The 25,875-nt window shown below is 38.7% G+C and overlaps 1 protein-coding gene across 1 annotated transcript in view; it reads right to left on the reverse strand.

Annotated features, from left to right (window-relative positions):
- Positions 1-11,498: 11,498 nt before the first annotated feature.
- The window catches only part of LOC125230428, a 28,667-nt gene continuing 14,290 nt past the window's right edge, over positions 11,499-25,875 (reverse strand). Inside the window, exons 6-9 of the mRNA XM_048135565.1 lie at positions 23,436-23,512; positions 19,581-19,689; positions 14,674-14,812; positions 11,499-11,723 (exon numbers count right to left, since the gene is read on the reverse strand). Coding sequence (XP_047991522.1) covers positions 11,576-11,723; positions 14,674-14,812; positions 19,581-19,689; positions 23,436-23,512 — 473 coding nt within the window. The 3' untranslated portion in view covers positions 11,499-11,575. The remainder of the gene's footprint in view (positions 11,724-14,673; positions 14,813-19,580; positions 19,690-23,435; positions 23,513-25,875) is intronic.

A 25,875-nucleotide genomic window follows, 5' to 3' on the forward strand; every position in this document is an offset into this window, starting at 1 on the left:
AATAACACACAAGATTATTCGACATGTTCTAAAGAAAATAAGTAGAAGCTTTCTTTTCTCAGACAAGAACCGTCAAAACCAACTCTTACTTCAAATAGAAAGAAACTTTCCATTAAAAGAATCGACAATAGTGCAGTGGGTAAAACCGTTATCATAATAGCATTTCAATGACATCACAGACAATGAAAAACTCTAGGAGTAGAGTTAACTGGCAAGGAAAGTATTTTCTTTAAAAGCATTAACGTAAGAAAAGAAGCCTTTACACAAGAACGAGTCTTCTTAAAATTGCTTCCCGAGCATTTGCGAGAAGCAAGACCAGTGTAAAATCGAGCTGGTATTCCCAAAAGACAATAATATTCACATTACGACCCAGAGGCTGACATACAGTGTGACACCCAAGAGCTAAACACTGACATAACATTGACGTATTCGGTTGAGTGTGCGTAGATAGTAAGCTATGAGCTATCGGCTATAAAAACGAACAAAAATAAGCACTCCCGTGCGAATAAAAGAGACACGGCGATTTTGATAGCTCACCGCCGGGCGAGTAACTATAAACATCGCCGTGTCTCTTTTATTTGCACGGGAGCGACTATTATATCTTTTGTTCGTTTTTATAGCCGATAGCTCATAGCTTACTAGCTCGCGGTGGGACCAGTGCCGTAGTACGGAAAGGGTTTCCTTCGTACTAGTTTTCCTGAAACGTTCGTATTTGTCATGCTAGTTCAGTCAATGATGTCAATAGTCTCAATACATCTTGTACTAGACTGACTGAAATAGCATGATACATTCGTACGTTTCCGTAACAATTACGAAGGCAAATCTTTTCGCACTACTTCTGTAACTCATTTTCACGTACGAGCGAGATGCGTCGAAAGTACTTGAAAGTAACTTACACAAGACTTACACTAATTATGACTGTATAGTCACACTCACTACTTATAATGAATTAAGGATTATATTTGAAAGACTAGTTTACCCTTGCTTCTTCAAGGGCGAGAGATGGTACTAATTACCATTTATTACTACATATCTATTTCTTCTCGAGCTCACATAGCGTTGGTTCATCATCATCACCATCAGAACTCTCCATTCACCTGTGCTCGTGTGCAATGGTAACACCACAGCTGCATCTCGACCGAGTGACGTCCCATTTCTTTTGAATTCTTTTTGTAAATAATGGAATGGAATCCCGCGGCATTTGTCTCACTCGCGGTGACAGTGGCGATTTAAATTATTACGGTTTAAAACTTTTGGAATGATTATTCCTGAAAGGTTGAATTTTCAAACTTCATATCAGCTTTCCAAAATACCGTCACTACTTTTAAAAAAAACCGGTCAAGTACGAGTCGGACTCGCCCACCGAGGGTTCCGTACAAACTTTCAAACTCTCCAGTTAAAATAATCTGACTAGAAGACAAAAGTATAGGTACTAATGAGTATTATTGTGTATAGCGCCATCTCTCGGTGAATTCGCTAACTAATTTGCGCGACCATAGTATGTTGGTTTTTCAGGGATTATTCTTTATAATGTTAACCGATTTAAACAATTTTTACTTTATTGGAAAGAAGATGATTTACGTAACATCTCGTATTAATTTGAAGTACTATATACATCCGCAAAGGTGGGTAAATTAAAAGTAAAAATCTGAAAAGTTTTTGTGAATTAAAAAATGTTTTATTAGGGTACCCCCCCTACATGCAAAGTGGGGGCTGATATTTTTTTTCATTCCAACCCCAACGTGTGATATATTGTTGGATAGGTATTTAAAAATGAATAAGGGTTTACTAAAATGATTTTTTGATAATATTAATAGTTTCGGAAATAATCGCTCTTAAAGGAAAAAAAGTGCGTCCCCCCCCCCCTCTAACTTTTGAACCATATGTTTAAAAAATATGGAAAAAATCATCAAAGTAGAACTTTGTAAAGACTTTCTAGGAAAATTGTTTTGAACTTGATAGGTTCAGTAGTTTTTGAGAAAAATACGAAAAACTACGGAACCCTACACTGAGCGTGGCCCGACACGCTCTTGGCCGGTTTTTTAAAAGTAGTGACGATACTTTTAAATAATGTCGAGAACATATTGCTGAAGCGATTTTGCAGTTAATTCAAGCCACTGACATAATGTTAAGAGCGCTTTCAAAAAATCTGCTTGCTCGCATTTCGGCGCCGGCGGCGCTGGCGTGCGCCTGTGTGCAGACGCACACTATAACCAGAAGCATAACGATTGTAGCCTGCGGTACAGACATAGCATGCGATCCTCTTCGAACCAACCTTACGTGCGGCTAGAGCGAAAGGGATAGCATTCGTGGTCGGTACCGCCACGCCGTCAGTAGCGTTGCGGACCAACCATTATTGATACTTGCGTAAAAATACCACCATATGTATTACATATTTGCATACATGATTTCGTGCATCAATACTTGACCTTTTAGTTTAATTATTAAACTTATCACAGTTTTTAGAGTTCCGTAGTCAACTAGGAACCCTTATAGTTTCGCCATGTCTGTCTGTCCGTCCGTCCGTCCGTCCGCGGATAATCTCAGTAATCGTAAGCACTAGAAAGCTGAAATTTGGTACCAATATGTATATCAATCACGCCAACAAAGTGCAAAAATAAAAAATGGAAAAAAATGTTTTATTAGGGAACCCCCCCTACATGTAAAGTGGGGGATGATATTTTTTTTTCATTCCAACCCCAATGTGTGATATATTGTTGGATAGGTATTTAAAAATGAATAAGGGTTTATTAAATCGTTTTTTGATAATATTAATATTTTCTGAAATAATCGCTCCTAAAGGAAAAAAATGTGTGTCCCCCCCACTCTAACTTTTTAACCATATATTTAAAAATATTAAAAAAATCACAAAAGTAGAACTTTATAAACTTTCTAGGAAAACTGTTTTGAACTTGATAGGTTCTGTAGTTTTTGAGAAAAATACGGAAAACTACGGAACCCTACACTCTTGGCCGGTTCTTAAATATTATGTTGTTTTAATTGCATGGAGCACAGGAAGGTCCACATCTATGTATTAGATTTTTGTAAGGAAATACAACTCTACGCTACGCCTACCTGCTTTAATTGACTGGTGACACACTGAGACAGTGGATGAGCCAGAGTATAAAAGAGTGATTACCATCTCTTGTCAAAGATCTTGTTGAGACGAATCAAACGAACCCAAACACGAAGTGGTTACTAGACCTGGTTGGTGAGAACTCTTGACTACCATCTGTCTTCATCATCAGATCCTGGGTACCATCTCTTGTCAAAGATCTTGTTGAGACGAATCAAACGAGCCCAAACACGAAGTTGTTTCAAGACCTGGTTGATGAATTCTCTTGACTACCTTCCAGCTTCATCATCAGATCCTGGGTACCATCTCTTGTCAAAGATCTTGTTGAGACGAATCAAACGAGCCCAAACATAAAGGAGTTTCAAGACCTGGTTGTTGAATACTCTTGACTACCTTCCGGCTTCACCATCAGATCCTGGATACCATCTCTTATCAAAGATCTTGTTGAGACGAATCAAACAAGCCCAAACTCGAAGCGGTTTCAAGACCTGGTTGTTGAATTCTCTTGACTACCTTCCGGCTTCATCATCAGATCCTGGGTACCATCACCTCTTGTCAAAGATCTTGTTGAGGCGAATCAAACGAGCCCAAACACGAAATGGTTTCAAGACCTGGTTGATGAGAACTCATGACTACCATCTGACTTCATCATCAGATCCTGAGTACCATCTATTGTCAAAGATTTTGTTGACACGAGTCATTAACCTAAAATGATAATTATTCAATAATAAATAATACTTACTAAAAATATTAGTCAAGTTAATTAGTTAGTTACCAAAGTCGTCAACCCAAGGATCAAAGTTTTCGGTCGCAGTATACATGCAACAGTGCAGCCAAACATGCACACAAGTGCGGTTTTGGACACGGCGGGTGCCGCACACAATGACAAAATAACTTCGCGATCGTCGAGCCGCGTGCGGAGCGGACTGACATACGTCCTGCCTCTACAAGCTCTGCCGCGGTACTGACATAGCAAGCGCGCGTAACCGGTAATAAGGAGGCATTTTTAAAAAATCGTCAAAAATATTAAATTGCAAGTAATAGAAAACTTTTGCATAAAATCTGTTTAAGTAAGCGTTGCAGATTATTTTTATATTAAAACTACTTCAAAAACACGTAAGTTTTCGAAGAAATTGAGACTTATTCTGAGGTGATTTCTGAAACAAATTGGATTCATCATATCCTCATTTACTCTATTCTAAAGCCTTATAACAAAGAAGTAGTCTCAGAAGATTGTAGTACAGGATATACATAATACAAATTTATCACTTGAAGCATTCAAAACTATCCAAATTTTACAAATTAGACGGACTAAGTCAGCACTTTTTGCGGGTTTTCCTAAACATGCACCAGAAAAAAAATCATAATTAATTAAGTGAGTTAGTTTTCAAAAATCCAGTCTCACAACATGTAAGTTAAGAAGATGTCCTAATCGAATCTTGAACTTAATAAGTCTGTTAGATGACGGAAAGTATAGCATTTTGCCGACTAAAACTATCAATTTTACATTATTACGACGTTTTCGTTGAATGGCCTCTTAATCGTAAGTGTTCTCCCAAAAAAACAACTAAGTATTTCCGATTCTTAACAAGAAATAATAATAATAGGACCACCTATACCTACCCAAATAAAATTTAGTACAAAAAAGTCTATATAAACAGTTCTATTTGCACGAATATTTAGGATCATAGGTGTCACATATGTATACTAAAATGTTCAATCGTTCTTGTTAAAATTGTAACAAAATCAGAATTGTATTACCAGTGCTGCCATCTCTGGTAGCGGCCATTAAGTTGAATAATAAATCAGTCCGTTAGCAACTGTCAACACGAGTTTTATTAGGTTATGTGTCCCAGTGCATATTTTCACTAAAAATACAGTAAAGACGATCAGATTAATCCAGAATTATTGTTCAGTTAGTGTAGTGTTCATTTGTTTAAATAATGGCTTCAAATTTTATCGCGAATGTGCCGAAGTTGAAGGGCCGTGAAAACTACGATGAGTGGGCGTTTGCGGCAGAAAACTTGCTCGTCTTAGAAGGAATGACCGAGGTCCTTTTAAGCAAAAAAGAAGACGAGGAGACTAAAGCGACTACGGCGGCAGCGGCTGCGGCAGCCCAGACGTTGGATGCAAAAGCCAGAGCGAAGCTAGTTTTAACAATCGACCCGACCTTGTACGTCCATATTAAAAGTACGAAGACCACGAAGGAATTATGGGACAAGTTAAGATCAATGTTTGATGATCGAGGTTTTTCCAGAAAAATTACCCTACTTCGTAATTTGATATCAATACGGCTGGAAAATTGTGATTCAATGACGTCATACGTAACTCAGGTTGTTGAAACATCACAGCGGTTGAAAGGTACGGGATTCGATATAAACGAACAATGGATTGGATCGCTACTGTTGGCAGGATTGCCGGACAAGTTTTCGCCAATGATCATGGCTATTGAGCACTCAGGCATTCCTATCGACGCAGATGTCATTAAGTCGAAACTGCTCGATATGGAATCGAGTGAACCGCAGTCTAGCGGAGCGTTTGCAGCGAAAGGTTTTCAGAAACAGAAACCTGGCAACACTAAGCATGAGTCTATGGCTAGAAACGTCAATGTCAATGTCAAGTCGTCGAACAAGAAAAATATAACCTGTTATTCATGTCACCAACCGGGTCATTACAGAAATCAGTGTAAAATGATTGATAAACCTGAAAAAAGAAAGCAATCAAACGCATTTAGTGCAGTATTTTTGAGTGCGAAATTCAGCGAGTCTGATTTTTACGTGGATTCTGGAGCCAGCAGTCACATGAGTCCAAACAAAGAGTGGTTGGCAAATGTGTCTAACAATCCTCGAGTAAATGAGATCGTGGTTGCTAATAAAAACACAATACCAGTTGAATGCAGTGGTGATTTGTGCATCTCCACAGAAGCCGAGGGTATCGAGTACGAGATCCCAGTGACGGACGTCTTATATGTACCGTGTTTGGCAACAAACTTATTGTCTGTTAGCGAGCTCATGCGCAAGGGCAATACAGTTTTATTCGAGGTGAACGGATGTAATATTTACAACAAGGATAAAGTGCTGGTGGCTACAGCAGACTTAGTGGAAGGTGTTTATAGGCTGAATGTTCTTAAATCGAACAGCTGTTTTTTGTCATCGACGACGGCAAGTATTTGGCACCGCAGATATGGTCATATTAACAGTAATGATCTAAATAAAATGAATGAAGGTGCAGTTACAGGAATGTCAGTCAAAGACAAGATAAATATAACCAAAGAAAACTGCGTGGTATGTTGTGAGGCTAAGCAAGCTCGCCTACCGTTTTCTCACGTTGGTACCAGAAGCACGGAGGTACTTCAGAGGGTACATATAGACTTATGTGGGCCTATGGAGGAAAAATCTATAGGGGGCTCTAAGTACTTTATGCTCTTAGTGGATGATTTCAGTAGAATGACATTTGTTTATTTCTTGAAAACAAAAGATGAAGCCTTTGAATACTTCAAACAATTCAAATTATTGGTAGAAAATCAGACCTCAAAGAAAATTCAGTCCATTAGGACTGACAATGGATTAGAATTTTGTAATAAAAGTTTTGAAAAATGTCTACAAGATTCAGGCATAGTACATCAAAAGAGCAACCCATATACCAGTGAACAGAATGGTTTAGTGGAACAGAAAAATCGTTCGATAGCAGAGAAGGCTAGAAGTTTGGTGTTTGATGCAGGTTTAGACAAAAAGTTTTGGGCAGAGGCCGTTCATACATCTGTGTATTTGAAAAACAGGTCTATAGCATCAGGTTTAAAAGACAAAACACCATATGAAATGTGGACGGGGCAGAAGCCAGATGTAAGTAACCTGCGCATCTTCGGAAGCAAAGTTATGGTCCACATCCCAAAAGAACGTCGTCTAAAGTGGGACAAGAAAGCGAAGCAGTGCATACTTGTTGGCTACGCTGATAATGTCAAAGGATACAGAGTGTATGATCCTAACAGCAATAATATAATTACTAGTAGAGATGTAATTATAATTGAAGAGGGAGTTGAGAAGGACAGCAGTGTGCAGATTGATATCTCATGTCCTGAACAGAAGGTGAATTCTGTAGAAGAAGGAGTTCAGACTGAGAAGGAGCCTTTAGTCCAGACCTCAGATCAAGGTGAACAGGAACTTAATAGGTCAGTTGATTCTGATGAGGCAGAGTTTTTTGAGGTGCAAAGTGGTCCTGATGATCATGAGCCTATCACCAGCGAGGTAAGCGTTGAAGCGACTGAAGAGGCCCCTGTTCAAGCAACCAGTGCCACACCTACCAAGAGGCTGAGAAAGAAACCAGATAGGTACGGTTTCACAAATATGTGTGTGGAGTCCAGTCAAAGCTCAGTTGAAGGAGGGATTAGTCTGAAAGAAGCTCTGAATGGCCCTGAATCTTCATTTTGGAAGGAGGCTATGCGAGACGAACTAAAATCTTTTGAAGAGAACAGTGCGTGGGAATTAGTGGACTATCCTGAGAATAGCACAGTGGTTCAGTGTAAGTGGGTGTTTAAAAAGAAAATAGACTTAGAAAATAAAGTGAGATATCGTGCGCGTTTAGTTGCCAAGGGCTTCACCCAAAAGGAAGGTGTCGACTTCCATGAAACATTTTCTCCGGTAGTTAGATACTCTACCTTAAGACTATTGTTTGCTCTTGCTGTAAAACTTGATTTAGATGTAAGTCACTTGGATGTTACTACTGCTTTTTTAAATGGTTATTTAAATGAAACAGTGTATATGTATAAGCCTGTCACTCCTGACTGCAGTGATGATAATAATAAAGTTTTAAAATTAAAAAGGGCCATCTATGGGCTCAAGCAGTCGTCTAGGGCTTGGTATCAAAGAGTTGAGGAGTATTTGCATAGTCTTGGCTATAAGAAATCTAAATTTGAGCCATGTTTGTTCACTAAGTTTGATGGTGATACTAAAATTATCATAGCTCTGTTTGTTGATGACTTTTTTGTTTTCTCCAACAGTAAATTGGCTACTAATCAATTAGTACAGGAGCTAAGTGCTAATTTTAAGATCAAAAACTTAGGTCAGTTAAAACAATGTTTAGGGATGAGAGTGAACGTTCAAAATGGCATGATAACTGTAGATCAGGAACAGTATGTAACTGAATTACTCCATAAATTTAATATGACTGATAGCAAGCTAGCAGACACTCCTATGGAGATAAATCTGCAGTGTGAAAAGGCTGAAAATTTCTGTAAAGATAAGAAATATCCATACCAACAATTGCTAGGTAGCTTAATGTACCTGTCAGTCTTGACTCGACCTGATATTTCATATTGTGTGAGTTACTTAAGTCAATTTAATAATTGTCATGATGAAAGTCATTGGAAACACGCTAAAAGAATTTTGAAATATTTACATAAAACTAAAAATTTTGGTCTTGTATATAAAAGAGATAATTCCGTTCTTGAATGTTTTGTTGATGCTGATTGGGGGTCAGATGTCAATGACCGACGGTCTTATTCCGGGTTCTGTTTTACATTGTCAAATAGTGTAATTTCTTTTGAGTGCAGGAAACAGCGAACAGTTTCACTTTCAAGTACGGAATCGGAATTTATAGCTATGTCAGAAGCGTGCAAAGAAGCTATTTATCTTAAAAACCTTGTAACAGAGATATTAGGTAACTGCGACACTATTGTTTTATATAATGACAATCAAAGTGCGCAGAAATTGGCTATCAATCCAATTTTCCACAGGCGAACAAAGCATATTGACATTAGATGTCACTTTGTCCGTGAAGCTGTGGCAAATAATTTTGTTAAAATTAAGTATATGCCTACAGCTGAAATGCCAGCAGATATTTTAACAAAAAGCTTATGCTCTGTAAAGCACCACAAATTTGTTAAATTACTGGGCATTACAGCTGTGTAGTAAATATAAGTTTATTTTTTGATTTTGTTAGGTGGTGGTGTTAAAATTGTAACAAAATCAGAATTGTATTACCAGTGCTGCCATCTCTGGTAGCGGCCATTAAGTTGAATAATAAATCAGTCCGTTAGCAACTGTCAACACGAGTTTTATTATGTCAATCTGTCACGTGCACTACCTTATCTCACGGAATGAGTTCGCAGATAAAGCGAGCAAAGCGACCACGCGACACGATATATCATCCGTCCAACAGATAAATCGCTTGGTTTTAATGCATCCGGAATTCAGTATCTGATAAATTTATATCCTACGGGAATTGATTGCAATGAAATTTGAACGTTTGAAAAACTGTTCCGAATTTTTGGTGATGAATAGAGGTAGCGTGAGGTTTTACGGGACCAAGTTCTTGTAATAAGACCCAAAATTAGAGAAGGAAGTTCTGGGACCCATTTCTCAAAACTGAAAGTTACAAATTACAAGCGGAAGTCTCTTTCCAACTTGTCATTTTAGATATTGGCTACCACTTGTAAACTGTAACTTCTAACTTCGAGAAATGGGCCCCTGAGGTTCCGATTTAACTATTTCGGCCACCTCTGTTTAAGTATGTTTTGTTTTTCGCCGTTCAATACTCTCTTTTAGCAAATCAATTGTACTAATAAACCAAATTGCGAACGAGTGGCTAGTTTATTTCTCAATTGCTATCGCTATTAACATGTCACCGTTTACCACAGATTTTTGCGTGATTAAATCGAGCACTCGAAATGCAAAAGTCGGCCCCAACCATGCTATCAAAGTTATTATGCAAAAAATTCTCGTATTTTTTCAAAATCGGCTTGAACAGCCATCTGCATCTTGGCAGCTTTTCAAGTACTTCTTTCGGACTCTAATGTCATTCGGAAATGCTTTGCAGTGTTTTTCGGCAATTTAAAACGCTGTAGGTAATACGTTATTGGGACTCGTTCATAAACTGCTCTATATCGATTGGGTGGAGTGGAGGCCAAACGATGCACTCATTACTAAAGTATTACTACCTATAAGTACTAAAAACCTGCCAAGAGCGTGTCGGGCCACGCTCAGTGTAGGGTTCCGTAGTTTTCCGTATTTTTCTCAAAAACTACTGAACCTATCAAGTTCAAAATAATTTTCCTAGAAAGAATTTATAAAGTTCTACTTTTGTCTTATTTTCATATTTTTTAAACATATGGTTCAAAAGTTAGAGGGGGGGGGACACTTTTTTTTCCTTTAGGAGCGATTATTTCCAAAAATATTAATATTATCATAAAACTATTGTAGTAAGCCTTTATTCATTTTTAAATACCTATCCGACAATATATCACACGTTGGGGTTGGAATGAAAAAAAAAACAGTCCCCACTTTACATGTAGGGAGGTACCCTAACAAAAAATTTTTTTCCACTTTTTATTTTACCACTTTGTCGGCGTGATTGATATATTGGTACCAAATTTCAGCTTTCTAGTGCTAACGGTCACTGAGATTATCCGCGGACGGACGGACGGACTGACAGACAGACATGGCGAAACCATAAGGGTTCCTAGTTGACTACGGAACCCTAAAAAGGAGACGACAGAGTATCTACAACATCTCATTACATGCAATCGCGTTGTAAGGCCATAATGCAAACAATGCTACAGCGATGTCACATTTGATAGAGTACCGGAGGCACAACCATTGCTGCATAAAGAAAAATGCTGATTTGCGTAGCACTCACTTATGGCATGCTACGCCTCTACGTTTATCGTGATTTGAACACACCACAGTAAAGTAAGTACCTATCAAAAGTTATGAATTAATGTTGCATACACGCAAGACACTAACAATGTTGATGCACCTTTAACAGGTTTACTTACCTAAGCATATATTTACCGTTTAAATCAATATCACTAGACATTCAATGACCTTAGTAAATAACAATGCACGAAAACTTGTATTCGACTCGAATTCATCTCGTTTCTTCAGCCCCGCATCCAGACTGAAATTAGCTCGCGCTAATGAAAGCCAGTATACTTCACAGATGTCATTCAGCCCCATTCAATCGAGAAGTATCGACTGCATTGCGTGATTGAACCAAATGAGAATACTATCATATCTCAAAGGAGCTTTGTGTTCATGGTTATTAGGTTTGCTTCTTTGTACGAGTCGTGGATAGATTTTAAGTTATACATATTTATATTAGAGAACAATTCATCTATAATCTACAGTTTACGTAAGACTACTAAATAAATGGTTATGAAATTTGGAATTCGTTACTGTAACAACCATGGTCTAAAAACTCTTGTCCGTCTCAAGAATTTTAATGTCGCGGCTGTGCGGCCACGCAGTCGCCCCTCGCCGGCAGCACGCTGAACGCTTGCAGACGACACGTGCCCACCATCATGCGACCTATCACTCTGTTTAACTTGCGTAGTTACGTTTGCTTACTTTTCTTAGTATCATACTTTAATAACACTCAATAAAACACAGGTTTGAAACAACACAGGTCACAGTCATTGAAGTAAGTTGCAAATAGAAATCATGGAATTGAATAATGTAACACAAAATCAATACATATTAAAAGGTTAGATGAACCAGTCTACATTCAGTTGGCGTACTCCTTGCACAGCTTGGCGACGTGGTGGCTCGCGACGGCGGCGCGTCGCGGCAGCGTGGCCACGTCGTCGCCCGTCGCCGGCCGCACGCTGAACGCTTGCAGGCGACACGTGCCCGCCATCATGCGACCCACCACTCTGTACACAGATAGATTGAAATTACTTTTGTTTAAAAAAAATTGCAACAATCCTACACACTTTTTAGCCGCCGCCTCAAATCTCTCAAGGAAGGTGGTTCTCAATTCGTCTGTATATTTTTTTTTAAATGTTCCACGATATCTCCGTCGTTACTGGACCGATTTTGGAATATTTTTTTTTTATTGAATGCATATGCATACAGATTGGTCTCATTTTTCTCAGAACCCAGTTCTGATGATGGGATCCTGGAGAAATCGAGGGAACTCCTCAAATCTGAAAGGCACACATGGTGATTTTTGTGTTTTTTAAGGAACAGCATGCATTTACGTACGAAACGGTGACATTTGGTGCAGTGGAACTGCTGATGATGGTCAGAACGGAACTCCTCAAATCTGAACGGCACGCTTATAGTGACTTTGGTATTTTTATAGGAACAGCATGCACTTGCGTCCAGAACAGTGTCATTTGGTGCAGTGGAACTGCTGATGATGGTCAGAACCGAACTCCTCAAATCTGAACGGCACACTTATAGTGACTTTGGTATTTTTATAAGAACAGCATGCACTTGCGTCCAGAACAGCGACATTTGATGCAGTGGAACTGCTGATGAAGATCAGAACGGAACTCCTTATATCTGAACGGCACACTTATAGTGACTTTGGTATTTTTATAAGAATAGCATGCATTTAAGTTCAGAACAGTGACATTTATTTAGATATTTTTGTTAAAAATATTGAGTTTTCAAGTCAAATTTTGTCAAGCTTCGATTTCTTATAATCGGATTCATGAGGAATTGAGGAAACTCGTATACGTATATTCATTTGTGTTGCCATCAAATAATTAAAGTATTAAAAGCAGTTTTAGAAAATACCTATTTCTACATAATCCAACATTCACATGATGTAGCTTTCACCAGAACCCCAAAAGAAGCGGTTTTTTTTTCTTAAAAATTATTAAGCCCCTTTATTATCCGAGAATGTAACTTCTTTTGTACGAGTATTCATTCATAGGGACGATAATAATCACATTACAAAAAACTTGTTTGATGAAATTTTAACCACCACTTACAAACATTGCGAAAAGGACGGCCTCGTTTATCGAATTAGCAGAATTATCAGCATAAGTCAAAGTCGTTTAAAATATGTTTGTACATTATGATAGTTGATATGTTTAGGTAGTACCCCCTATATATTTATACGAAGTATATACGTGAGAATCGTATCAGCCAGCCGTAACTCGATATAGTCGATATCGACTAAACAATGTTATCCAGTTCATTGAGACGAATAGGCCCAAAGCGCCTAAAAAATGCAACGTACATTTGTAGCACACAGATTGATGTTGCTTGGCAAATTGATTATTAATGATGAACGACTGAGCATAGGTATTGAGATCCTTGATCATTTCAAAATAATTACCAAACCGTAATTAAAATGAGATTGTACACACTCGATATTTTCGAATAATCTCATGAAACGACCTTGTGTTTGTCCTCATTATTATTTGAATCCCAATTCTCGATTTCTTCGAATAATATAGGTCGTGATATATTGAATTTTGGTTTGGACCGGACAGGATCATGTTCAAAATATTGCGATATTTCGTGAACTACGCACCTTGACTCAGTCATTGAACATAATGGCAACTAGACAGTCTTTCACGAATTCAAGTTGATTTTGAGGACTCGCACGCGAGAATGTAACTTACGCTAGCCCGTCTGGCAGCTTTTCAAATCAGTGTTTATTTTGTGCAAACACAAAAGCAATTTTCTTAACTCATAGTAAACCAAGTTCAAAGGAACTTTAACAAATAAAATTAAAAGGGTACAAGTTAGAGAGTCGCAAGTAAAACCTCTTTGTGCATAAAGTACTGTCACTATGCAGCGGTCTTTTAATCTGTGTGCTGTGGTGAGTTGGAATCTAGATGGTTATTTCTACTGCTTACCTAGCATTTGCCTCGACTATTTAGTTATAACAAAAAACCTGCCTATGTCGTGACACCTATCTATCCAAAGTGGCCCTTACCCAAGAGGTCCTTAAGTATTAGGGTTTGGTACAAAAAGGTACACCTCATCTTATATATGTGGGAGCCTTTACAGATACACTTCAATCCGTAGGGATTTTTTGCATAATTACCCCTTAGGATCCTAAGATCCTTCAGCTATTCAGAAGCTTCTCGACCATCTCCATGTGTTTGATGATGAGACTCATGTTCTAAAGTTCTTCATTGTTTTTCTCTTATTCTCTTCCCACATTTACTTTACTTTATGTTTTAGTCTGAAACCCATATTCTGTTAGCAATCTAAATGGCATCAGAAATGGAAGTAGGTCAGTGAAATATGACTCGCTGCCCAAATGAAATGAGCTGCGGCAATTGCGTCGGCCTGGGGTGTTGACTGTGCTAGGATTTGCTGATATTGGGATGCAACTCAATTCGGACTGGCACGAAGATTTGTGGGTGAAGCTTTTGAAGGATACCGATGCCTCTAGCGTTGAATGGTGGAAATCTGTAGCTAGTGATCGGTAATAACGGTTGAATTTAATGACAGCGTATTTTTTTCTTAGCCTCTTTTAGTGTCCCACTGCTGGGCAAAGGCTTCCCCTCGTTTTTCCACTCGATCCTGTCGTCGGCGTTTTCCCACCACTTTGGGTAGAATGCATCCAGGTCATTTCCTTTTTGGCTGCCTCGCATTGCCTTTTTAACGTAAAATATTTCGCCCGTCTGCTTCAAAATTGTCACTCAACCGTAAATACGCTGCCGTCAAATTGATTGTTACCGATTTTATCTAGGTGAGTTTCTTCATTGCTATGTTCTCTGGCAAGGTCAATATCATAGTAAGTACCTAAATAAATCACCTTCATGACCGACCGTTGTCATATCTTCTCACTAAATTCTTGCCAAGTTTTTAAACTTTCGTTATTATGATTTAAATTTCGATGCCATAACTTACCGAACTGTACATGGAGGCTTAAGCTCTGGCAGTAGAAAGTCGATTTCATAGTAAACCACTTGCATGGCCGGTCCGTTGTCGTCTCTGATCACCAGATTCTTGGAGCAAGATGTTCCTGGCTGAATGCTTACGCATTTTGCTGAAAGTATTTCGAGAATTATTAGGACACATTTTAATGTATAATGTATATAATTATGCTGGTTTATAAAATTCAGGCAGGGTAAATTGGTTATAGACCTAATACCTATGACCACCAGAGTCGAAAAGGGTGACCTCTGATCAGATGACCACCACACAACGCACATAAGGCTGGGAACAAATTATGGGACGCGTCCGCGGACGCGCGTCCACTGCCGCGATGCGATAATGAAGTGTGCAAACTATCGGACGAATTGTATGCAAACTGACACGTACAGATCTGTCAGTGTCAGTTTGAACTGTCAATTTGCATACAATTTTTTTTTAAGATTATGAATTTTTAAGACTGTCTGTTGCCGGCCTAAGCCGTGGATGTGGCCTTGAGTGCACGGACCTCAGGACGTCATCTGGCGCGCTGGATGTTTTAAGTCTGTGCACACTTATCATTCAGTCGCGATCATCAGCCGCATCCGTGTTTATCGGGATAGGTTTACTTTTTTCTCTCTACTAATATGAATTTAAAATTTGAGGGCCCTTTCACTATGTAAGAATACTAAGAATAAAAAGTTTCTGAAATGCACGCCGCAAAGACCATACTTAATTTGGACCGAGACCAAATAGTAGGCTCATGTATAAGAGCACTAAATGGGAGTTTTTAGAATGCTCTCTAAAAACCTATAATATTATTTTAAATAAAGGAATAAAAAGAAACATTCATCACAATTTTGTGTACAAACAAGGTACTAGTAATGGCAAGATTTTAATTTTACTCAACTCTCTCTTTTTTTTAAATTTTAGTGTAATAATATAAATTGTGTGTAATTTTAGATCTAGCCTCTTTCCAAATTAGAATCATCCTTGATAATATGATAATGAATTTAAAGATAAGGGAGTTAGCTCAATCAAGTACCCTAAATTTAACTCGTTAGTCGCTAGTACCTAGTGGTTACAACGGAGTTCTGCGAATAGTTAGGTATTCTATTTCAATATAGTAAACCTGGGATCAAATAGTTACACCCTTACCCCATGTAATTTGGGATAGAGATTGGGACAAGTGTTGTCTTAGATTACGCACTTAATTACAATAGATTTCACTAACGAACGTTCTTAATAGTCTAGGTTTCAGCTCGTCTAGCCGAAGTAACAATCTTCGCGTCACTGCATAAGAATAGGGACTTGGAGACTTTAAAGCGAGCTGGCTACAAAATTCTTACGAAGCGTAAGCACAGAATACATATTAAGTAGTAAGCGTAAGCGATTGTGACTGACAAACCTGACCCTCTAGCACAACTTGCCTTGTCGCGCGCGAGTCCATACTTGAAGTGGCGCTTGATGTAAAGACCCGCGCGTCAAGGTAAGTTGTGCTAAAGGGTCTGATATTCTTAGTGTATGGGGTTAGCTTCTGTCAAAATGTATGGTATAGACTGCGCCATCATAGATTATCACTATTATATCGACGACCGGTCTGGCCTACTGCGTAGTGCGTAGTGTGCTAAGTCGCCTAGTGCCTGCTAAGTCGCGGCCCCGTGTTCGAATCCCGGTAAGGGCATTTATTAGTGTGATGAGCACAGATATTTGTTTCTGTGTCATGGATGTTTTAAATGTATGTATTTATTTGACGACCGGTCTGGCGCAGTCGGTAGTGACCCTGCCTGCTACGCCGAGGTCCCGAGTTTGAATCCCGGTAAGGGCATTTATTTGTGTGACGAGCACAGATATTTGTTCCTGAGTTATGGATGTTTTCTATGTATATAAGTATTTTAATATACACCGTGTTTCACTTAACACTAAAAACCTGAAAACAGTTTGTTCAGAATCGAGAGTAGAATCGATTGAGCTATATCTTGATGGGGGTAATATTTTTATTTAAATTAGTATTATTAGTTATTTTTTACGTGCCCATTCTATTGTACTCGTAATACAACATTGTGTATATCGCATTGCTAGAGGTCGGTTACCTTTTTTCAGTATTTAGGGGTATTAATACTGGCCGGTTACTTGGATGATTATTTTTTCCGCTACTAGTTTGACGTTGTTTGTCAGTTTAATCTTAATGTTTATCATAAGTCATAACAAATTGAACTCGTACCTAATTACAACCTTGTCAGTTTGAATATTGAGTTTATTTGCTTACTGCTATTACCTGTCCAATTTGAAGTTTACTGTGACAAAGCTTTAAAGTGTTTTACAGTGACATCTTAGCTGTCTATTGGTAAACCTTATGTCGTTGCAGTAACGTACACAAATAAATAGTCTTATGGTTTATGATGGTAGTTAGCAATTATTTTATTGAGTGTAGAGCTAAAAGTCAAGTAGAGCTGTACAGAAAATTAAAAATTCAATAAAAAAAAAAGTAACGATCAGATTAAAAGATGAATACTCTAGATGAGTTTAAAAAAATAAAAATCAGTTGGGGTGTCTGAGGTTTTGAGTGGTACCGGAAACACCGTGTATTATATATATCGTTGTTTGAGTACCCACAACACAAGCCTTCTTGAGCTTACCGTGGGGCTCAGTCAATCCGTGTAAGTTATGTCCTATATTTTTTTATACTACGTCGGTGGCAAACAAGTATACGGCCCGCCTGGTGTAAAGCGGTCACCGTAACCTATGGACGCCTGCAACTCAAACAGTGTCACATGCGCGTTGCCACCCCATTAGAAACTTGTACATTCCCTTTTGCTGTGTTAAGTACACAGCAAAAAGGAGTGTACAAGTTCCAAGGAGGGTTCGGGTTGCCGACGACTCAAAGGACAATAAACGGAACAAGTTAGTTCCGTAAGTCCTCCCGTCATCAGCACACCGCACCCTCGTTGAGCTCTGGCAACCTTACTCACCGACAGGAACACAACACTATGAGTAGGGTCTAGTGCTATTTGGCTGCGGTCTTCTGTAAGGCGGAGGTACTACCCCAGTTGGGCTCTGCTCTAGATTCGAACGAGACGATATCCGCTGTGCTGTGCCCTACCACACAAAGCGGAATATCATAATATTTACATATATAATATTTACATTTAATATTTATATAATATTTATAATATTTATGTATATGAGTAAGTATATCTCGCCTCACCCATAGTACAAGCTTTGCTTAGTTTGGTGCTAGGTTGATCTGTGTAAAGTTTCGCTCAATATTTATTTATTTTATGTTTTTTTCTATGAGACAGGACAAACAAAATCCGGGAAAAAAGAGTTTGGCACTAATTCTAGGAATTGACAGGGCAGCTATTATGCCACCTCTGGAAAATACTTCGTTTTGTTTGTGTTTTTTTTTACCGGGAATACAGTCACTAGTTTTAATAGCACTAGGAAAATCTACCTGAATATACGAGTTTTCATAACCACAGGGTTTTTACACTTTTTCACCACACCGTAAAAAACAACACGTTTTCATGTGAGCACCACCACAAAAAAAAAGTTTTAAAAACTCGTTCCTTTAATACATGTCACAATCACGTTGAAATTATGTTCAATATAGATTTCCAAACTACATCGTGAAAGTGTAACAAATATCAGTTCCCTTTGTTAAATTTAGCAAAGTATGGTGTTAAGGAACCTTATCCAAGACCAATTATTTTATTCCGCACTGTATTAAATTAAGTCATGCTCATGCACTTCAAAACAATTCCTACTACCAAAAACACACCATACTAGTAAGAATGCCCATGTGTTTACATAAATGTTAATGTATTTATATACTGTACTAGTTTTTGCCCGCGGCTTCGCTCGCGTTAGAAAGAGACAAAAAGTAGCCTATGTCACTCTCTATCCCTTCAACTATCTCCCCTAAATTAACAAAAAAAAACCGCCTTCAAAAATAAGCGCGTTACAAAACACAGAAGCTAAAAAGCAAAAAACCTTTGAATTCAGATTTCTTATCGCATTGCAATAATCTAAACATCCAAATTATAAACAAATCAATTTTTTTGTAGTCGGTACCAGACCTGTTCGTCGCCTTGCTATTGCCTGTTTGCCCCCACCCAACCATACCCAGGCTGGCCCCGACTCCAAAAATAATTGATTTGTTTATAATTTGGATGTTTACATTATTGCAATACGATAAGAAATCTGAATTCAAAGGTTTATTATTTTTAACCGACTTCAAAAAAGGAGGAGGTTCTCAATTCGACTGAATGTTTTTTGCTTTTTAGTTTCTCCGTGTTTTGTAACGCGCTTATTTTTGAAGGCGGTTTTTTTTTGTTAAAAAGTTTATTTATTTGTTGATTTTTAGTGGTTCCTATTGATATTATATGTATCAGTCCGAATATATGTACAGTAGTGAAAGAATTATCCTTTAACTCCTAACCATTGAGGAGTTGACCTTCCATCATCAGCTCAGCCACATAAAATTATTACCATCAGGCGTACCTGATGGGAATTACCTGGTGTACCTTTGAAAAATACACTAAAAAAACATTACATGTGCCTATAACATTTGAAGAGTTCCCTCGATTTCTCCAAGATCCCATCATCAGACCCCGACTTGGTGCCAATGGGACCATCTCGGGGTTATACCCGTTCGATCAAAAAAAAATTTTGAAAATCGGTCCACGATTCTCGGAGATATCGAGTAACATACATACAAAAAAAAAACATTCAGTCGAATTGAAGACCTCCTCCTTTTTTTGAAGTCGGTTAAAAATCACGTCAATTCGTCGCTCCGCTTTGCCGTGAAAGACGGACAAACAAACAGACACACACTTTCCCATTTATAATATTAGTATAAATTAGTATATATTAGTATATAGATATCAATCATAGACACTTACCAACGATTTCGAAGATAATCAACACTCCAATATCTTGTAGCGCCTTGTGCCACTTCAGGACCTTTTCGACGGGTCCTGAAAAAGCCCTAGGTCCGCTCCTTTGTAATGCCTAGAAAGAAACCAATAATTTAAATCTAGGTCTCTACTATTTAAGAACATTTTAGAAGAAAGCCTAAAAGAGTCCTACGTGCGTAGCCTGATGCACAAACACTCACGAAACGAAACGCTCGTAGATATATCTCTCTCTCGCTCTTGCGTATTGGCGCGACAGAGCCAGACTACCTTTCACGGCGTTTTGTTTTCGTTTCGTGTCGTAGAAATGCCATTCGGCTACGGGGCCTGGGCCATTGAATTACATAAACGTATTAGTTACAGTAACCGTTTGGAGGCGCTTTTCCCATGTATTTACTGTACAGTATGTTCTATACCTTATTCGTGTCGTGTGAAAACAAATAAAACGTATTGTATAGTAACATTTTGCTACTTGAGACCATACTTTTAGATGAACTCTAAATAGTAATACTAATATTTATTTTATTAATTGTAAATAATCTATTTATCTTCCGTGAAAAACTTGAAAGACCTATATTTTGGTCGAGGTAACAAAACTAATCATCATAGACATAAAGCTAACGATTTCTTCATTCAATACAAAAACTTCGTTTTTCTCAAGACAAAGAACGGATATTGCATCCAACTGAAGGCTCGGCCTTCAACATTGCGCCTACAGAAATAACAATATAAAGAAAGTTCTGTCAACAAACTAAATAGGTATATTTAAATTATAGATATGGCTGTAATAACAAGAGAAGCATTTGATCTAGATTTCCAATAAAATCCAAATTCCAAATAATATTTTTTTTTATCTGCCGTATAGGTTAAACTCAATTTTTATTCATAAAAAATACCTATATACCAACCTTAAACATAATAACATAAAATTATAAAATACTAAAAGATAAGAAATATATACAATAAAGAAAATACATTAACTAAACTAAACTATGTACTAACTTAAAATTAACTTATAAATAAAAAATACTCCCTAAGTCGTCACTATATGTTATGGTGCCCAGAAGGCTGGCAGCGTTACCTCTTTGGATAGCCAGACTTAATCTCTGGCCGAAGTAGCTGCCAGCCCTCTGGTCACCAGAGGCGTCTACGAGGCGCTGGGCTATCTCATTAAAAAGAGATTTCGCGCTGGGCCCCACGGTCCTAGAGTTTCTACGCCGAACGGCGCGAATATATAGCCCTTGCCGAGGACAGCATATTTGCGCCGCTTATTTTGTTCTGCTGTTGTAGCCGCAGCTCCCGCCTTGACGGAGGTCACCTGTAGGTGGGACGGCGCGAGCGTGTCAACACAGGTGGCGTCCCACACAAGCGTCCTCCCTTGCGTCCATGGAATGAGTGTCATCCCGTCGGGGCGCTTGCCATCGTCGCGTGCGACACCGTTCGGCTCAAGGATAGCCGGCACGCTAACGGAGGCAAGCGCCCTCTTGATGACATCATTCAAGGACGCATGGCGGGAGATGCGACCTGCGCTTCTTTGGCAGGATAAACCGTGGTATTCATAATATTGATTATTGCAAAAATACTTTCTAATCACATGTGTGACAAAATATCCCGTGCTAGGTATACATTTTGTCAGTCTCCGCATATCTAATTATCTCGTAATTATAATGATTTCGGCAACGTACAGTCACGGACTTCAATTGTTGATCCACTTCTAGCTCATTTTATACTGGAACGTCATAGCTTAACTACGCTTAACTATGAGATGTCCGGTATAAAATGAGCTAGAAGTGGATCAACAATTAAAGTCCGTGACCGTACACTGTTGCTCTTTGGCATGTAGAAGCTCTGCCGGTGGCAGCCATTTGCAAATATTATAATCATCTAATCCCGAATGGAACTTTGATAGTTACAACTGTTACAAGTAGTAGGTGACTTATTTTGATGGTTACTTTTCTTTTTTAACTAAAATTAAAACATATTTTTCAAGCTAGTGGTCAATCTTACCTCTAATTACTCTATGGCTCGATGAGGGCCACTTTATTTACTCTTTCGAAATCGCGGCCATTACCGCCGAGACAAAGGGGAAGATGGCCCGTTACTTTTATGACGATCCATTGCTTTAAGTTTTTATTTTATGAGCCCACTGTCTTGACACGTTTCGGGATTTTTGGAGATCATTATTTTTCCGAGAAGTGATGAGATTTTTTAGAAGGGCTCTGGTGGTAAAGTGTGTGCGATGAATTTTGCGGAACTTATTGAGCAAAAACGTCATTTAGTATTTTCCAGTCGCTTTAATAAGGCCTAGTTAGATTTCGGCTGGAAGATGGCAGTTTCAGATAGTATATTTCCTAAAAACTATTAATAAATAGTAGATACCTTCATACGCCAAACTTTAATTACATAAGTTACTTGATTCTAATGGGTGAATGGGTGAAAAGTAACGTGAGTCACGACTTAATTGATATGCATATATCGGAAAAGTAAGACTTATAGATAGATTTTCACTTGAACTTGCATCGTGAATAAATTGAACATGCCAAAAAATCGAAACTCATGTTACTCTTGCCGCAGAAATTACCCAATTTAATTACCTTCTGAGCGACCGAACTTCGCTCGGAGTTCTATTTTATTAACCCCCGACGCAAAAACGACGGGGTGTTATAAGTTTGGCGTGTCTGTCTCTGTGTGTGTCTGTCTGTTTGTCTGCCTGTCTGTGTGTGTGTATGTCTGTGGCATCGTAGCTCCCGAACGGATGAACCGATTTCGATTTAGTTTTTTTTGTTTGAAAGCTGAATTAGTCGGGAGTGTTCTTAGCCAGTTAGTTTCATGAAAATCGGTCCACTATGTCGGGGGTTTTTTATTTGATTAGGTTATTATAAATAAATACGCATGAAAACTCGAAAATTCACGTTTCTCGGGAACTAAGACTAAGCTCACTAAGCTGCATGGATTTTACACCCCCGAAAACCCATACATAACAAATTTTAGCGAAATCGTTAGAGCTGTTTCCGAATGCTGGTATACAAGAATTGCTCTTTTAAATGTATTACTGTACTGTACGATGCTGTTACACGGGCAACACAATTGCCAGCAATTCAAATACCTACCATTGCCGCGTTTGTTCAATACACACAAACTAACTATGGAGCAAACGCGGCAATGGTATGTAAATTGCTTGGAATTGTGATGCCCGTGTAAGAGCACCGTAAGATCCACATCCTCAAACCTGTTAACATTCCAGAATGCCTGAAGACTCGCCTCTGTAACCAATGTGTCCTGCCCACCATGACCTACGGTGCCGAAACATGGACGCTCACTAAAAAGGCTGTGCATAAGATCCGAGTTGTACAGAGAGCCATGGAGCGCGCCATCAAGATTCAAGATCGGGTGAGGAATGCCGAGATCCGTCGTCACACCAAGACGTGGGTTTCGTCATTATCAAATTAAAATGGAGTTGGGCGGGACATGTTGCCAGGTAGAGTGATGGCAGATGGACTAAAATGTTAACAGAATGGTGGCCGCTCACAGATGTAAGCGCTTGGCATCCGTTAGCTCGTTGGGTGGACGACATCCGGAAAATTGCGGGTCACAACTGGATGAGACTAGCTCAGGACCGGGACAAGCGGCGTAAAAGAGAGGCCTATGCTCAGCAGTGGGCGATAAAGGGCTGATATGATGATGATGAAGATAGCAGCTATAATAATGCAAGCACGTACCAGTAAACCGTGTTACTGTATGCTTAACTGCGACACACCAAATTAAACGTAAAGTTACACAAAGTACCCAAATCACATTTCCCGCAACTTCTTATCAAAGGATCCGTAAACTTGCGGCACTTACCTTAAGTTTGTCAATCCGTGTCAAGACTTGGCTTTCGTTCTTGGGAGATTCCGTCTCGGTCGGTTTCTTCGGAGGGACTGGGAGGGAAAATGTAATTCAATTTAAGTTAAGATCGTTTTGAGAAATACTTTTCTAGTGTTTGGAAGTAATCTGGAATAACTTTAAGGGCCCATTTAGACGGTACGAGAACTGGCATACGAGTTTAATTACATTGCGGTATTTGATGGCTGTGCAAAATTGTATGAAACCTCAAAAGCCCGCAATGTAACTAAAATCGCATGCGAGTTCGCACGTCGTCTAAATCAGGCCTAAGAAAATGTAGGTACTAAGATATATTTAAAAGGACAATTTATGGTCCTGTGATCATTTTGAGTTTTCGCCACTCTTCAGTAAAGAAAAGATCACAATGTAGGTACACTGTGATTTAAAAGATAACGCTGAAGCGCAGCATTGTCAGATAATGTAAATAGTGGCGACATCATCGTGTCGTCTCGTTTTCTCACACAAATTGATAAGAAGGGAATGACGAATAATGCTACTTTTTGATTTTTGCAACCTGTATATGAGATTATAATAATATGAAATCTATACACAAATATATACTTTCTTAAGAAACAAAGGAGAGCAGGATTTTGTATTGTGTCTGTTTGCAGTCTGCCAAATAAATTACTTATATATCTATCCATCTATCAAAATCAAAATGTACGTACGTACAGTCATAATACCTACTACCTACTTAAAAACTTTCGACGAAAGGAAGATAATTAATATAATATCTCTAAATGTAGAACAATTTAACATGGGCTGAACATGGGCTGTACCGACATAAGTATCTCTATTTGTTAGTATTTTGCACGTTATTCCATCCACTACTATTTATTAATAAATAACCGACTGTACAATAGGCATCAAAAGATTCAAAAGTTAAAACGACCCAAATGAGGTGTCATCACGATAAATGATATTTATTCTCCTCACGTCTAAGTACGCCATTTAAGTTTTATCCGTTGCTAATGCCGTGATACTGACTTTTCCAACTTAAAACCCAATGGAGTAAAACTGTGGAATATTTGAAACAGAGATCACGGTGAGTGGGCCCTCTAGATGGAGCATGCACACTTGCACAGCGTTCATAAATAAGGGGTGCCTTATTCATAAAACTTATATTTAGGTACTCGTGTGGTAGTTAAAATGATGAGAAAGTTGCATTTGATCCTCATGTGGGGCAAAGTAATATGATGTAAATTTTGACTTTATTTTCATGTGTTCTGGTACAATTCCCTTTAAAAGATGATTACTTGCCAATGGATCATAAATATTAAATAACGTTTGTTTTGATTTGGTTCAATTTTATTGATGTCTTTCAGTTAGGGTTGTGAAAAAGTACATGTGTTTCATCGAGGGGAAAGTTAATTTGACTTTATTCAAGGTCAAATTACTTTACCCACTAGTGGATAAAATGCGTTTTTACCCGCTGGTATTAAAGGACAAAACACGTGTTTCCGAGCTAGTGAGGGGAAAATGTATTTAGCCCTCGTGTGGTGTGACCCAAAACCAAAAGGCGCTCAAGATTCCACTTTTTGATAATATTAATATTAGCACGATCTGAAATAACAAACTTTCTTGTAAAACAAATATTTATTTCATGCATAGTCCGTCTTATCCATCCGGTTCGAGCCGAGAGTTCTGACATAAAACGAGTACCTAAATGAATGTCAGGAGCCTTAGCCCAGACTCCGAGCAATTTCAACATTATATTATATTATAGCATCATCAATCTTCTTGATACGGGATCTAGTGATGCACAATCTATAATTCGAAAGTATGACAAAGTTTGTCATTACAAGTTTTCACGAAATACTGTAATGAGCTTGTTAGGGCGAGTTAGTACCTAAAGTTGGAAGCCGCTCAACCGTATTAAGCATTTTTCACTACAATTTGTTAAAAGTACTCAAATGGAATAATTGGCACCAGTGAGATATTTAGGTGTCCGTGCCTTCGCTTGAACCACTAATGAGATTAACACCTTCATAACTCGGCCCTAATCGAGTGAATTCCTCGACTAGTAGCGCCATCTGGCGCGCCAGTCAAGTACTAGTGTCGCCCGGTTACCAGCGCTCGGCTGCTTTTTCCTCAGTACGCTTTTGTAACTCGGCCGAGCAACACGTTTACAAAAGCAAGTCTTAAAAAGTTAGATTATGATTACTTCTAACTTCGTGATATTCCGCTCGGTGCCTTTGGCCCAGCGACGAGACGCAGTGACCTCCTGTAGGCACCGTCATAAGTACGCGGATACATATGCCTCACTCACGTGAGACTGACATGGCGTCGTCCCGTGAGACGACAGACATCGTCCGGTGAGACGACAGACGTCGTCCTGTGAGACGACAGACGTCGTCCCATGAGACGACAGACGTCGTCCTGTGAGACGACAGACGTC

Source organism: Leguminivora glycinivorella, chromosome 10 (genome assembly GCF_023078275.1).
Source record: "Leguminivora glycinivorella isolate SPB_JAAS2020 chromosome 10, LegGlyc_1.1, whole genome shotgun sequence".
Taxonomy (NCBI): domain Eukaryota; kingdom Metazoa; phylum Arthropoda; class Insecta; order Lepidoptera; family Tortricidae; genus Leguminivora; species Leguminivora glycinivorella.